Source organism: Xenopus tropicalis, chromosome 2, assembly GCF_000004195.4.
Source record: "Xenopus tropicalis strain Nigerian chromosome 2, UCB_Xtro_10.0, whole genome shotgun sequence".
In the NCBI taxonomy this organism is placed as follows: Eukaryota; Metazoa; Chordata; class Amphibia; order Anura; family Pipidae; genus Xenopus; species Xenopus tropicalis.
The window spans coordinates 138,194,029-138,207,425 of NC_030678.2; the positions used below are offsets into that span (position 1 = coordinate 138,194,029).

The following is a 13,397-nucleotide window of genomic DNA, read 5'->3' on the forward strand; positions in this document are numbered from 1 at the left end:
AAAACTTGCTAAGTATGCCTTCTGGGCACATCTTAAAACAAGTGTTAGATATGGCATAGAAGGTGTTATAAGGGTGACTGCTTTTACTTTAGTTCAATTCAAACATGCTTTTCTAAGTGACACTTTTAATAGCTCACTAATTTCTCAAAGGAGACCTTCTGCCAGCAAGTGGTACAACAAAAGGAATTCAGAAGGATATGTCTGAATACAATGTCCCATGTAAACTCTAGAAGAGCTCACAGAAAACTGAGAAAGGGAGCAAAGTGGTACTATAAAAGGAGCTAAAGGGGATGCTTACATTTATTAAAAAAGCAGCAATAACCTCGCTAGCAAGGAGGTGTCAATATGCCCTGCAAACTGCAAGACAAAGGCTGTTAAGGACCCTCATAAATGCAGCTTATTGCATGCTAACACCTCAGTGTGACATTTACTTTGCCTGATATGGCCTTGCTTCAAGCAGCGATTGGATAGGAGGCATGGCGGATATGCGCACACCTGCAAGGGTCACATAAAGAAACACGTTACTAGGTAACAGTGCAAGGCCATGCATTCTTTGTTCAGTGGGAGAAAAGAGGAGGAAAACATATAAAAGGTATTTTCTGTTCCAGCTGGCAGGCAACCCTACATAAACTGTCAGAAAGTGTTTGAGTCCTTCAGATTGCCAGGAAACTTTGTAGATCAAAAGTCAAAATTTAACTATGACCTTGAAAATTAATGCATGAAAAACTATTTTCTACCCAATGTCAAATTGCTTAATATAATATATCACTAGGAAATTACAACAAAAAAGTTTGTGGATCCTTATTTTATTTAAGGGCTCTGTATTCTTTAGGGACTTAAGAGTTGTTCAACTGAAAGACCAGGACCTGATGAATCTGCTTGAGCAGCCCCAAGAAGTTGGACAATGGCAAAACTGGGGTCCAGGGCCCTATTTTGGCCAGGAAGTATCTGCAAGAAATTCTGGTTTTCACCTTTAATCAGATTAAAGGCATGGTGAAGCATTCCAGGTTAACAGCTGGCACAGGTTAGTAACAGAGTATGGTAGAGGAAAGCAGGGGGCACCTATGCAGGGGGTTATATAGGCAGAGCAACACATACCTGTTATATCATGAAAAGTATCAGCACTACACAATGATTAGCTATGAATGCCACAGTTGTTTGAATGTATACAACAATGCTTATCAATGCTAAATGGAGGCAGTTAGAAGTAAACAGACAATGACAATGTATAAACCTACATCATCCTCCAAATCTGTCTGAATAAACCATGAGCACGAGCTGCACCACCTCACACTGCTACCAGATCCACATTTCTGTTATACAGTCCTTGTTATTGAATTACCAGTCTCTAGAGAATGCAGTTACTTTACTTTAAAGGAACAGTAACACCAAAAAATGAAAGCTTTAAAGTAATAAAAATATAATGCACTGTTGCCCTGCACTGGTAAAACTGGTGTGTTTGCTACAGTAACACTACTATAATTGATATAATAAGCTGCTGTGTAGCCACGCGGCCAGCCATTCAAGCTGGAAAAAAGGAGAAAAGGCACAGGTTACATAGCAGATAACAGATAAGCTCTGTAGAATACAATAGTATTTTATCTGCTATGTGCCTGTGCCTTTTCTCCTTTGAATGGCTGCCTCCATGGCTACATAGCAACTTATTTATATAAATTATAGTAGACTTTCTGAAGCAACCACACAACTTTTACCAATGCAGGGCAGCAGCACATTATATTTTAGTTACTTTTATACACTTTCATTTTTTGGTGTTACTGTTCCTTTAACTTTAATTACTACCCCCGAAAACTCAACTGACCTGCAGTTAAAATAGAGCTTTTGATTAATTGGCCCTAGCCATACAGTAAGGTGATTTAACTTTCTAGGGAAAGGATGCCCTTAAAGGAACAGTAACACCAAAAAATGAAAGCATTTTAAAGGGGACATATAGGCTAAATGGGAAAACCCTAATTTTGTAGGCAATTATGAATATACGGTGCTGGTTTCACTGTGCTAAAAATTAATCCTATTTGTATAAATGGCCCCTTTATTGGAGCTCCCTATCTATCCTATCACTTCTTTGTCGAGTTTGAAATGGAGTGGGCGTGTCCTAACGGTCCCTGCCAGAAGTACAGTTGGAGGGGGAGAGCCAATCACAGCCCTGCACTCACACAAGCACAGACAGGCTTCAGTTCCCTATCAGGTCAGCCTAGCTGCTGATTGGTTCCTATCTTATAGTGCAGTGTACGGAGGGCCGCCGGCTCCCCTGCTCATCCAGAGAATTCAGCCAGCAGGAAGTGGAACACATGGGTGGGACTAGTGGGGTTTGGGGGGGAATTTCTCAATAAATCACAACTTTTTAAGCCCAACTTTTTAAGCCCAATCCTTCTATATATAATTCACTGGTACATTCATCATTTTTATATGATATGTCTCCTTTAAAGAAATTAATTTATAATGTACTATTTCCCTGCACTGGTATAAGTGGTGTGTTTGCTACAGAAACCCTACTTTAGTTTATATAAAGAAAGCTGCTGTGTAGCCATGTGGTACCTACTGAAATTAAAAAAACGAAAGAAGGCAAATGTTACATAGCAGATAACAGATAAGCTGTGTAGATTCTCATTGAATTCTACAGAGCGTATCTGTTACCTGCTTTGTAACCTATGCCGTTCCTTTCTTCAAGCTTAAATGGCTGAACCCATTGCTAAATAGCAGCTTATTTCATATAAACTATAGAATTCTTTCTGAAGCAAACGTGGACCAGTGCAGGGCAACAGTATTATATTTTAATTACATTTAAACAAAATTTTTTAGTGTTACTGTTCTTTTAATGTGTTTTTTTTTTGCCACTGAACTGGATTTTAGATATTTCAATTCCTATCTGTCAGTCAGTTAAACGAAAATGAGTAAATATCAAATGAGTAAAAGAAGGTCTGTAGAGATGAGGAAGCAAAATAAACCGATTTTAATGTAAAATACAAAAGCAACATCTTGAGAAAATATGTTTCCATTATTACACAAAAAAAAAAAAAAAATCTTGAAGATGACTGAACATACCCTAAGCCAGGGGTGTCAAACTCAATTACATAAGGGGGCCGAAATCTAAAACACAGGCGCGGGCCAAATTTGTAATTAATATACTTAGTAAGATACTAAGGGGTATATTTATCACAATGTGTAAAAAGTGTAGTAAGACATTACCGGTGATGTTGCTCATAGCAGCCAATAGATGCTTTGCTACTGTTGAAATCTGATTACTGATTGGATGCCTTGGGCAACATTACTGGTAATGCTTCACTCCACTTTTTACACATCATGATAAATATACCCCTGAAAATGGAAATTGATCAGGCTGGATGGTCAGACACACTCACCAAGGGCCACATAAAACAGCCAGGGGGGCTGGATTTGGCCCCTGGGCCTTGTGTTTGACATATATGCCCTAAACCATGGGTCCCCAACCTTTCTTACTCGTGAGCCACAGGTAAATGTAAAGAGACTTGGAGACCACCACAAGCATCATCAAATTTCATGGAGGTGCCAAATAAGGGCTAAGATTGGCTATTAGGGAGCCTCTATGCACACTATCAGCTTATAGGAGGCTTTATTTGGTAGTAAATTTGTTTTTATTCAACCCAAATTTGCCACCAAGTCAAGAATTCAAAAATAACTACCTGGTTTGTGGGCACTGAGAGCAACAGCCAAGGGGTTGGTGAGCAACATGTTGCCACTGAGCCACTGGTTGGGCATCACTGCCCTAAATGTAGCTGAATTTGTTCTTATAGTTTACAATCTGACATAACAGGACCCTCTGTGTAGAGAATTACTCTAACAGAGGGATTTGCATTGTGGTGCAAGGAAAACCAAAACTGAGTTATAACCTTCCGTCAGGCTACTAAATATTTAAAAAACAAAACAAAAAAAAAAAAAAAACATGTTGGGTTATACATAAAAATGTTATTATGCCCCAAAAAAACTCCATTGCAGCCATTTTGTGATACATGCCTTAGGGCCTGTTACACACTACCGTTAAAGCCCAATAAAACACAAAGGAAACACAATGAAACAGTGCAGGGAAAGTCATGGGAATATGTATTTACCTTTTTGGAGACCGGTGACACGCTAAGGCCAAACCTTTGTGCTCGCTCTTTCAGTTTATCCATGCTGACCTGCAAGTGAAAACAAATAATTTCGGGCATAAGAGAGTTCCAGAAATCTTAGCAAAACAAGGAGCCAAGAGCATGAACAGCTCCGCTACAGCCAGCAAGTTTAATATTTTGTTTTAGCCGTTACAGAGAAATGTATTCAACATTAAAAGCATTTGCATAATGAAAGAAAATATAATCCCAAGCAAGTTTCTCATTTATAGACACTACATTTACAAATCAGAGAACCTGTAATGATTGTGTATTGGCAAGTTGCTTCTAGTTATATATATTTTTGTTGAAAAAAAAAAATAATAATATAATGTGTTTTATATTTTGTGTGCACATGCATGTATGTTGTTGAATATGGCTAATAAGCACAGAATAGCTACCTCCATAGAAACCACTTACCGGTGATTTTGCATCTGATATTTCACCTGAAAAAATAAACCATTGCAAGTTAATATGAAAATACAATTCAGTTAATTTGAAAATAAACCAAATTATCCCAAGACTACTTGAACAGGATATGCACAGAGTTATTCTAGCCATGCAATAGCCCCTTCTTCCAGGCACTGCTCTTTCTGCCCCATCTAACCACATGTAAAGCTCCATCCATTGGGCTGACTATTGTGTAATTGCCCAGAATTGATATGCAAGAACTGATCAGCACATAAGCATGACATCCAATAGAGCATTGTGAGACATTATAATTGAAAAACCCAGAAGACACAGAGAACACAAAGCCTGAGTTTAGGCAGAGAACCATTGATGTACAAGGAATTATACAGAGGCCAAATGCAGTACAGGTACCAAAGTAAAAAAAGTTTTCTTTTTGTTTTAAACTTTAATACTCTTTGGGCTCTTTGCTGCCCACCTTGCAGCCACCGCTTTCCATATTTTTTGCAATGGCAGACACAAGCACTATCAAGCAGGAATTATAAGGTCTTATTTTCATTACCAAGCAATCCCCACCAAAAGCACAATCAGGGTTGCCCGGACCAAACCAGAATGTAAAGTGTCTAAGGATTAGGTTTCCTTAAATGTACAAAAACTAAATGTTGGCAATGTTGCAGAGCCAAGTCGTGCATTGGTCAGTTAATGATGTTTCCCTTCTGTAAATAGAAAATGTAATGAGGTGGAAGGGTAACACTGTTTTTATGCTACAAACACTGCGTTCTCTGTAAACAGTATGTCTGGTATCTTCAATATACACTTTTTTTGAACACTTCAATGATGATATGATTTCTAAAAGATTTTTAAGAACTTGTATAATTAGCCTGAAGGAAGGCATTTCACTTTGAATAGGTAAAAAAATAATAAATGCAGCCAATCAGAAACAAGTATACAAGAATCTACTACATATTCTCACATTATTTTGCCCAAGAAATGGTTTAATCATACAGAACACCCAGTTTTCTTACCTTTCTTGTCTGAGGTTGAAAGGCCAAACCTTTAAAAAAAAAAAATTAAGTGTAAGAAAAAAAGATATACGAGACCTATTTCAGTTTAGAATTTTAATATTTCACATCCACTCTAACAGATGTGAAATGTTAGCATTTTTTCTACTTAAAGGGGATGTTCATCTTTAACTTTTAGTATGATGTTGACACTGGACATTCAAACGTGATTTGCAACTGGTATCCATATTTTTTTTTTTTTTTTTACTTGGGCCTGAACAGAAAGATGAGGAATAGAGTAACAATAATAACATGGTAACCTTTGTTTAAATCAGTATTTCAATGCTTACCGGATGGCTCGAGCTGCTTTTTTGCTGTCCACACTGGCAGGAACATTGAACCTCTCAGCTCTTTTTTGAAGCTTCTGTAAAAGCAGAACATTTGTTAATGGTTACGTCCAAAACAGTTGGTGCTACAGACAACTATTAATCAATAAGCTCAGACGTTTAAGGTAATAAATATCAGGCTTGGAAAAAGCAGACATACATACCTTGTTGTTTCTGCCAGTGTAAAATAGCACTACATAGTATCAGCACTTTGTCTGCTGACAGAGAAATGTATTGTATGACACTCAACCTATATACCACCGCCCTTTATATTAAAACTATGGAGGGATTACCACAGACAAATCTGTAGCAGTTGTGTGCTACTTACTAACTGGGTTATCTGTCCAACCTGTGTATAACACAGCTGCACTGTAAATTCCTCCACTGTGCAGAAAACTCTATTAAAAACAAGAACTGTGTTGTGAATCTAACACTTGGTCACATTCAGGGCAGAGGGAGCTCAATAAGTGCTAGCCATACAGGCAGCACTTGGCATATTTAACATATACAGGTAAGCATCACAAAGAAGATGTACACAGATTTTACTTACATCAGTTTCAGAAGCACTGCTGGAAATTTTCACCAGCTTCTTTTCTGCATTTCTGTTGGAATTAAAAAATATATGAATAGCAGCAGGTCAAAGCACTGATAAGACAAAATGGTGTCTTTGTATCGAAAGATCCATCTTTCCTACAAAACACATTGTCTATATATATTTTTTGGAAAAGATAAGTCTTGGATGTAAAGCCACTGATTGACTAAACCTCTCTTTATAGCTGAAATAGACAAATAAAGTTGACATGCATGTAGTAAACCTTAGCTCCAAAACATAGCAACGAAGCCAGATTTGAGAAAGCAAAACATCAATATCAAAGTGTTTATAAGGCAAGTATTACTGCCTCAGAGGCAAACAAGTGTGTTAAATACAAATAAAGTGGACAGTAGATTACAAAAGAAAAACTACACGTGTGAGCTGGAAAAGGGCATAAAAGCACATTTTCTTCCTAGGAAGTTCCCAGGCACTAAAAGGAAAAGAAAAAGAAAGTGAAGTGGTGTCAGCTATTATAAAGCCCTCTCCCATAAAGTGTGGGTCGTAACACCCCCATAAAGGAAGAGTTTCTTGCTCAGGGGGAACGTTACGAGGCTTTTGTTCCCAAATCCTGGAAGCAGCCTTTCCCATGGGACAGTAAAAGATTTAACAACTTTCACAGGAAGCACAATGAGGTCAGAAGACAGGACGTGCTATTCTACTCACCCCAGTGAAGTAAATACCTAGTATATGTTTTAAGACTCATCAAAAGGAATTTTATATGTGCTATTTTCTTTGGGATCAAGTTCAGATAGTTTAACTAAAGGTCAAAAGACAATCAGTCCAGGCAATACTATTTTACTGTGGGACCACCAACGCTGTGGCACTACAATAGATGCATATCCAATATGGTACTTCTGGCACCCTTATACAGGCATGGCAAGCTGCAGCTTTCCATATGTTTCTAAACTATAATTTTCAACATCCTGTCATCAGCCTTGAGGATGCTGGGAGTTGCAGCATGGCACCATCTGGTAGGCTGCAGATTGAATGTGGCTTTAAAGAGGACATCACCCTAAAAAATAATTTTAAGTCCTTATCCATCATGTAGCTGAGCATAATAAGATTTACTTTACACTATATACATTATTAAACTAGGTTTCCTCCTGTCCTGGGGTTCACAATCACAATAAAGAGGCGGTGCCATTTGGCAGTCATACTTTCTAAGCTTAAAGTTATACAACAGATTGGCAAAACTGACGGACAAGGCGCCTCCTGTCACTTGATCTGTAATGCCCCATTGACACACTGACAAGGTACACTGGAACTTTAGTTCAACTGTCTGTAAAAATATCCCCCAGTCCAAGTTACATACATTCCCTTATATTTGTGCAGTATAGTTGATATCAGTCAAGCCACCTGACCAAATCTGGGCATGTACTGACTGCTTCACCTAGATATTTAACAAAAGAAGGGGGTGAGTTAAGGGAAATAACCGTATGCTCAGAAAATGATTCCAAAACTCTTGTCTGCTGAAAAGAAAGTATTTTCAGGGTAAGAAAAACATTTGCGCTGCAGTCTGAATAAAGGATGCTGATCTGATAAGTCTTTGAACAGTCTGTGTACATCCAAGGGGTACTGGCTGATGGGAAACCTTTATATCCCCAACAAAGGTAAATACAGAAAGGGTCCTATTTTCTGTGACTTCTCATTACATTTGATGGTACACTTTAAACTAGCCAAAAGGGAAAATTTACAAAGGTTATAGTAATAGGGGATAAAAGCTCCTGCAGCTATACGATCTTTTACCAAAGCTTGCAAGATGAAGAGGAATTGGCAGTTGTTTAGGATGATGCAGAAGCTCTTTTTTTATTTATTAAAAAAAAACAACTTTTTAACCAATGACTTCTCACTTATCTGTATACTAACTGGTTATAACAATGACAGAAAAGACCATTTCTTAAGCCTATACCTTTCTTTAGTCAGTAGGTACAGAGTGCCATCTTGTGGACAGAAACATGCAAATGTAGTTATTACCATGAATCTCTTGTAGCTCTTGGCATATCCAAGATAGTCCATAAACATCCCCCACTTTAATTTAACCATAACTGGAATTCTAAAGTAAGATGCACATCAGGAAAAAACAAACTACATTTTTAAAAGGTTTAACAAAGTTTATAACTGGTTAGAAATATACTCCCTTGCAAGCTGGGTCCTACCGCCAGACTTCCTGCATGGGTGTGAGTGTATGCCAGGCTTGGTTTACAAAAACTTAACATGCTGATCTAGTGCAGGGCTGTCAAAACTTTAAGACCAGTGAGGTTGAGACTTTTTGCCAATGATGCATTTTAAAAATACCTAATGAACACACTAATAAGCAAACAAATACCATTATAAAAATAAGTCTGTGGTTTTGCCTAAAAGCAGTGAGAATGATAGAGCAAAAGAGCAGCAAGTTTGATTTACTTGAAATTCGAAAAGGATTTAGACACTTTTCCGTTTAACTATTTCCTGCTACATTTTCAGTTGTGATTTAGGGTCAGTCTCATCCAAAAACTAAAGTCCACGAGGCATGGCCCCTTTTATTAGTAAAACTCTGATTTTATGTTTTCCCAGAATTGAGCCATATTTTTGTGGTCTCACACGGGCAATTTTTATCCTGAATTTACATTTTCTAGGAACTTATGCTGAATTTTGATGATAGCACTCCCCCTCAGCAAGGGTCTGGAAGGCTTTAGAGAAGCTTCAGCACTTGAAGCTGGCAGGGCTCTTGGGTGTCTATATGGAAAATATGGCCCCTATTATAAATAACACACATTTACCTCTTTTATCTGCCCAATCATTTAAATGACAACTAATCATTTACAAAGTTATTTTTTTCTGCTACAGAGAGTGGTCCATTTGCTTCTTACACATTACCGCTTAAGTCTCATATCCTTTAGATTGTAAGCTCTTTTGGGAAGGGTCCTTTTTACAATTGTTTACTGATACAAGAAGCATTTTATATGTATTCTGTATGTACATTTACATACATATATGAACAATTACAAAGCTGCAGAATGTTGGTTACTTAATAAATAGGTGTTGATAATACCTTCTACTAATGTTCTTTAAGCCAGGTTGCCCAGCCACTGTGAAATGTATCAACTAATGTATCAAATTGTAAGAGTTTAAACAGTAGCGACCATTTTTTCCTTGAAGCTGCTACTAGGAAACATAAATTGAAGTTTTGTGAACTCCCCCCTTATGCAGACCATAAATTATGACAGCTATACTATGTGTGTATTGAAAATTTTACATATATAGCACTACAGCAGTTTTTTCATCTGCTGTCATCTAGCTGTATAGCAACTAGATGACATTAAGACATTAACTAAATACACATAGAAATCGGGGGGGGGGGGGGGGGATGGAGACTCTCTAAACAGTATTTTTTCCCTATAAACAGTTAGTAGCTTACAACTCACAGATCTGGAAAAAAACAGTTTGTAAAATATAGGCACTTAAATAGTAATAAATCACATTCACAGGCAAGAAGAAGCAAAATTACAAAGGACCAAGATCTTAAGAGTGGTTTACTAAAGCAGGTTGTAAAGTAAACCAGCGCCCTTACCAGTGGCAAGTAACTACAAGTTATAAAATTATAGCATCAAATCAGATATTTGCTATCTATTGCAATAGAGCACCTATGTAAGTAAATAAGTTCCCTCAAGAACAAAATTCAGGACAAAAGTATAACAAAGAACAACTATTTGCAACATACTGTATTTAAGATTACAAGGGATACCATACAAGATGTTACTGTACACTCAATTTGGGATTTGATTAATCAGCAAGCTGGGTGTCTCATGTGCCCTACAGATAAGAAAATGCAAGTGGAAATTTCAAATAATTTTGGCCAAGACTACAACAGAAATTTTTTTTTTTTTTTTTTTAATACTTAGGGGCACATTTAATAACCCACGAATGGGCTGAATGTGTCCGATTGCGTTTTCTTCATAATGATCGGTATTTGGCGATTTTTCGGAAAATTGTTGCGACTTTTTCGTTGCCATTCCGAATGTTGCGCAAAATCTGGCGTTTTTTTTGTAGCATTACTACTTGCGCGAAAAGTCGCGAATTTTTCGTAGCCTTCGCGCCGAGTACGAAAGATTTGGATTCATTCAAGCTTCAGTATCGTGACTTTTCTTGGGCCAGGTTGGAGCTGCAGGGTGCCATTGAGTCCTATGGGAGGCTTCCAAAATCATGCTAAGTCTGAAAGTTTCGCCCGCCGCTTACGAGCGCTCAATACGAAAAAGTTGCGACAAGATACAAGCGCATCGTAATGGCTACGAAAAACTCACGGTTTTTCGCGCAAATCGTATTGGTAACGAAAAAGTCGCAACAATTTCCGAAAAGTCGTAAAGGCGCCAAATAAAAAAAAAATCGCAAAAAATACGAAAAAGTCGCAAAATGTTCGTTTTCCAATCGGAATTTTTCCAATTCGGATTCGTGGGTTAGTAAATGTGCCCCTTAGTGTCATATTTTCTATTAAATGCATGCAGCAAACATTGAAACAGCAGATTTTCTTGAAAGGAATGATCTGTGGCCCATGGCTTAATTTGCAATTACCCATCATATTACATAGGAAATGGTCATTTCAGATGTAGGAAATTACTCCCCCTAACGGAGAGATATATTTAGGATGAATGCCAAAGTCCCATAAAGGATTATGGTTAGTAACATAGGTTTGAAGGTTTATGTAGTTAAGAAAGAATCACTGATTTATAGTATGGATGTCTATTGATATCAAAGTCTATTTTCCGATTCCGCCAAAAACAATCCTACACAAAAGGTTTAGCCAAATACCAAACCCTAATTTTCATATTAAAATTTGAGGGATTTAGAGAGAAAAATGTCAAATTTTGAACAAAAATGTGTTGCATTCAGTAGCTCAGAGTAGGGATGGGAGGGGATTTTGACGCTTGAGTAGTTTTTTTTTTTACATGTGCGTCATTCCTATATTACTGTCACAGGGCAAATATACTTGCCACGTGAAATTATTTTGCCCATCCCTTGTTTGGAATTTAAAAGTAGTTTGATTTGGTTCAGCTAGTTGGTACAACACTTTTTCAGGATTTGAAAGTGGCCAAATACTAATCTTTAGTTCACTGGTTACCTGTTGGCATGCAGAGCAAGTCATTGTTTTTAAGGATCTTAGCAATTTTTAAGTTTGTGGATTTGAGTTTATCTAAATCAAATAAACTTGCATACTGAATGTTTGCTACTTATTAATAAGGAAAATAAAAAAAAAAAAAAAAAAAACAACAATCAAAACACCTAAAATTATCAAACTTAAAAAAAAAAAATCCAAAACTCAAGTATCTCAAATTAAAAATATGGCTGACTTTGCCTAGGAGAACTCCCATTGACTTCTATAGAAACTCGCAAGCTTTTTGATGGCAAAGTTTTTGTTTTTTTAACCATAATTCGAATTCTAGTTTTAACCGCAAAAAAAAAAAAAAAAAAAACCCCTCAAATGTTGATAAATCCCACCCCTCTTAGTATATTTATTGCTGCCTCTGTCTGCACTTGCAAGGGGAGTTGATTATTCTTTCCAAATACATTATAGGCAGAAAGCAGATCTTTTTTCACATAGAAATGTTAGACAATTTAGACATCATGAACAAAACTTCATTTAAAGCAGTTAAAAAAGATTCTTCACAGTAACGGCAGTTAGGTTGTGGAAAGCCCTATTGGGTGATGCTGTAAAGGCATATTCTATTAATGGATTTAAGTCACATAGATATGTCTGAATGTGTATTTATATATGCAATGGTGGTCATTTAAAGGGGTTAAACTTGATGGAATTTGTTTTTCAACCCAAATGAACTATGTAACTTACGTATCAGCTGGTTTGTCATCAGGTTCTTCTTCCTTGACTGCAGCGACACTGCTCTTCTGCTCCTCTTCCTGAAATAAAAGGAAAACAGATTACCAGGGATTTGGTCATGATTTTTATGGTATAGTGTTTATTACTAAATACACAGCAAATAATATAATTCACTCTGCCATTTAAAATGTTATTCGTGAACCAACAAACTTTTTTAGTAATATTGGTGTAGGCAATCATCTCAGTGCACTGTGCCTTATTCTGGGCTTTCAGAAGCAGCCAACACTGCACAACAGAACTGCTTTCAGATAAGCTATTGTTTCTCCTACTCAGTGTAGCTTAAGGAGCCATGACTTGGCTTTTTACTGCTATTTTCAAATCTACCATTAGGTAGAGCATGGCAGCATTTTTAGTTATGCAGATGTCAGAGACCTGTTATGCTTACCTTCCCATTGTTCTGCTGAGCAGCTGCTGGGAAACTAACATGTATAGCCCCATGTCAAATTTAAAAATTACATATAAAAATATAAAAAAAAAAATTGTTCGGCCTTTGTAAATTTAGTGCAGGATTCTGCTTAAGCAGTGCTATTAACTGACACAGGACGCATTTTGGGAAAAAAAATGTGTTTTCCCATGATAGAATTTTGAATTGAATGGGGGGGGGGGGTTGTTGTTGCAAAAACACAATAGAAAACTCAATTATACATCTGCATTTTGGCCGCAAAAAATCCTCAAATCATGATAAAAACTCACATTCAAATGTTAATAACTATGTCCCCCACAGTGCTAAGAAGGGTTCTTCTTGGTTCTGCAGAAAGACTGAAACTGACCACAAACATTTCTATAAGCCAGGTGAATTATTAAATGATACTTAGCACAACAGCAGACGGACTTGCATACAGGGAGCAGCAATTCAAGATTGACCAGGTTCACCTGGTGCTTTATAAATGATTATCAAAACAGTATATATAATGAGCCCTGACTTACAGGAAGCTCATATCCCACACTCTATTTTGATCCCAACTAAGATATAATTGATACTTATTGGTAGAAAAGAATCAT

At 37.1% G+C, this 13,397-nt stretch overlaps 1 protein-coding gene across 2 annotated transcripts in view; it reads right to left on the reverse strand.

Moving 5' to 3' along the window:
• Positions 1–13,397, reverse strand: part of sarnp (SAP domain containing ribonucleoprotein) — a 38,483-nt gene that overhangs the window by 19,827 nt on the left and 5,259 nt on the right. For both annotated transcript variants that reach the window (NM_001016484.3, XM_012956973.2), the window contains exons 4-9: positions 12,348–12,415; positions 6,485–6,536; positions 5,899–5,972; positions 5,573–5,601; positions 4,560–4,585; positions 4,104–4,172 (exon numbers count right to left, since the gene is read on the reverse strand). In NM_001016484.3, the coding sequence (NP_001016484.1) occupies positions 4,104–4,172; positions 4,560–4,585; positions 5,573–5,601; positions 5,899–5,972; positions 6,485–6,536; positions 12,348–12,415 (318 nt within the window). The remainder of the gene's footprint in view (positions 1–4,103; positions 4,173–4,559; positions 4,586–5,572; positions 5,602–5,898; positions 5,973–6,484; positions 6,537–12,347; positions 12,416–13,397) is intronic.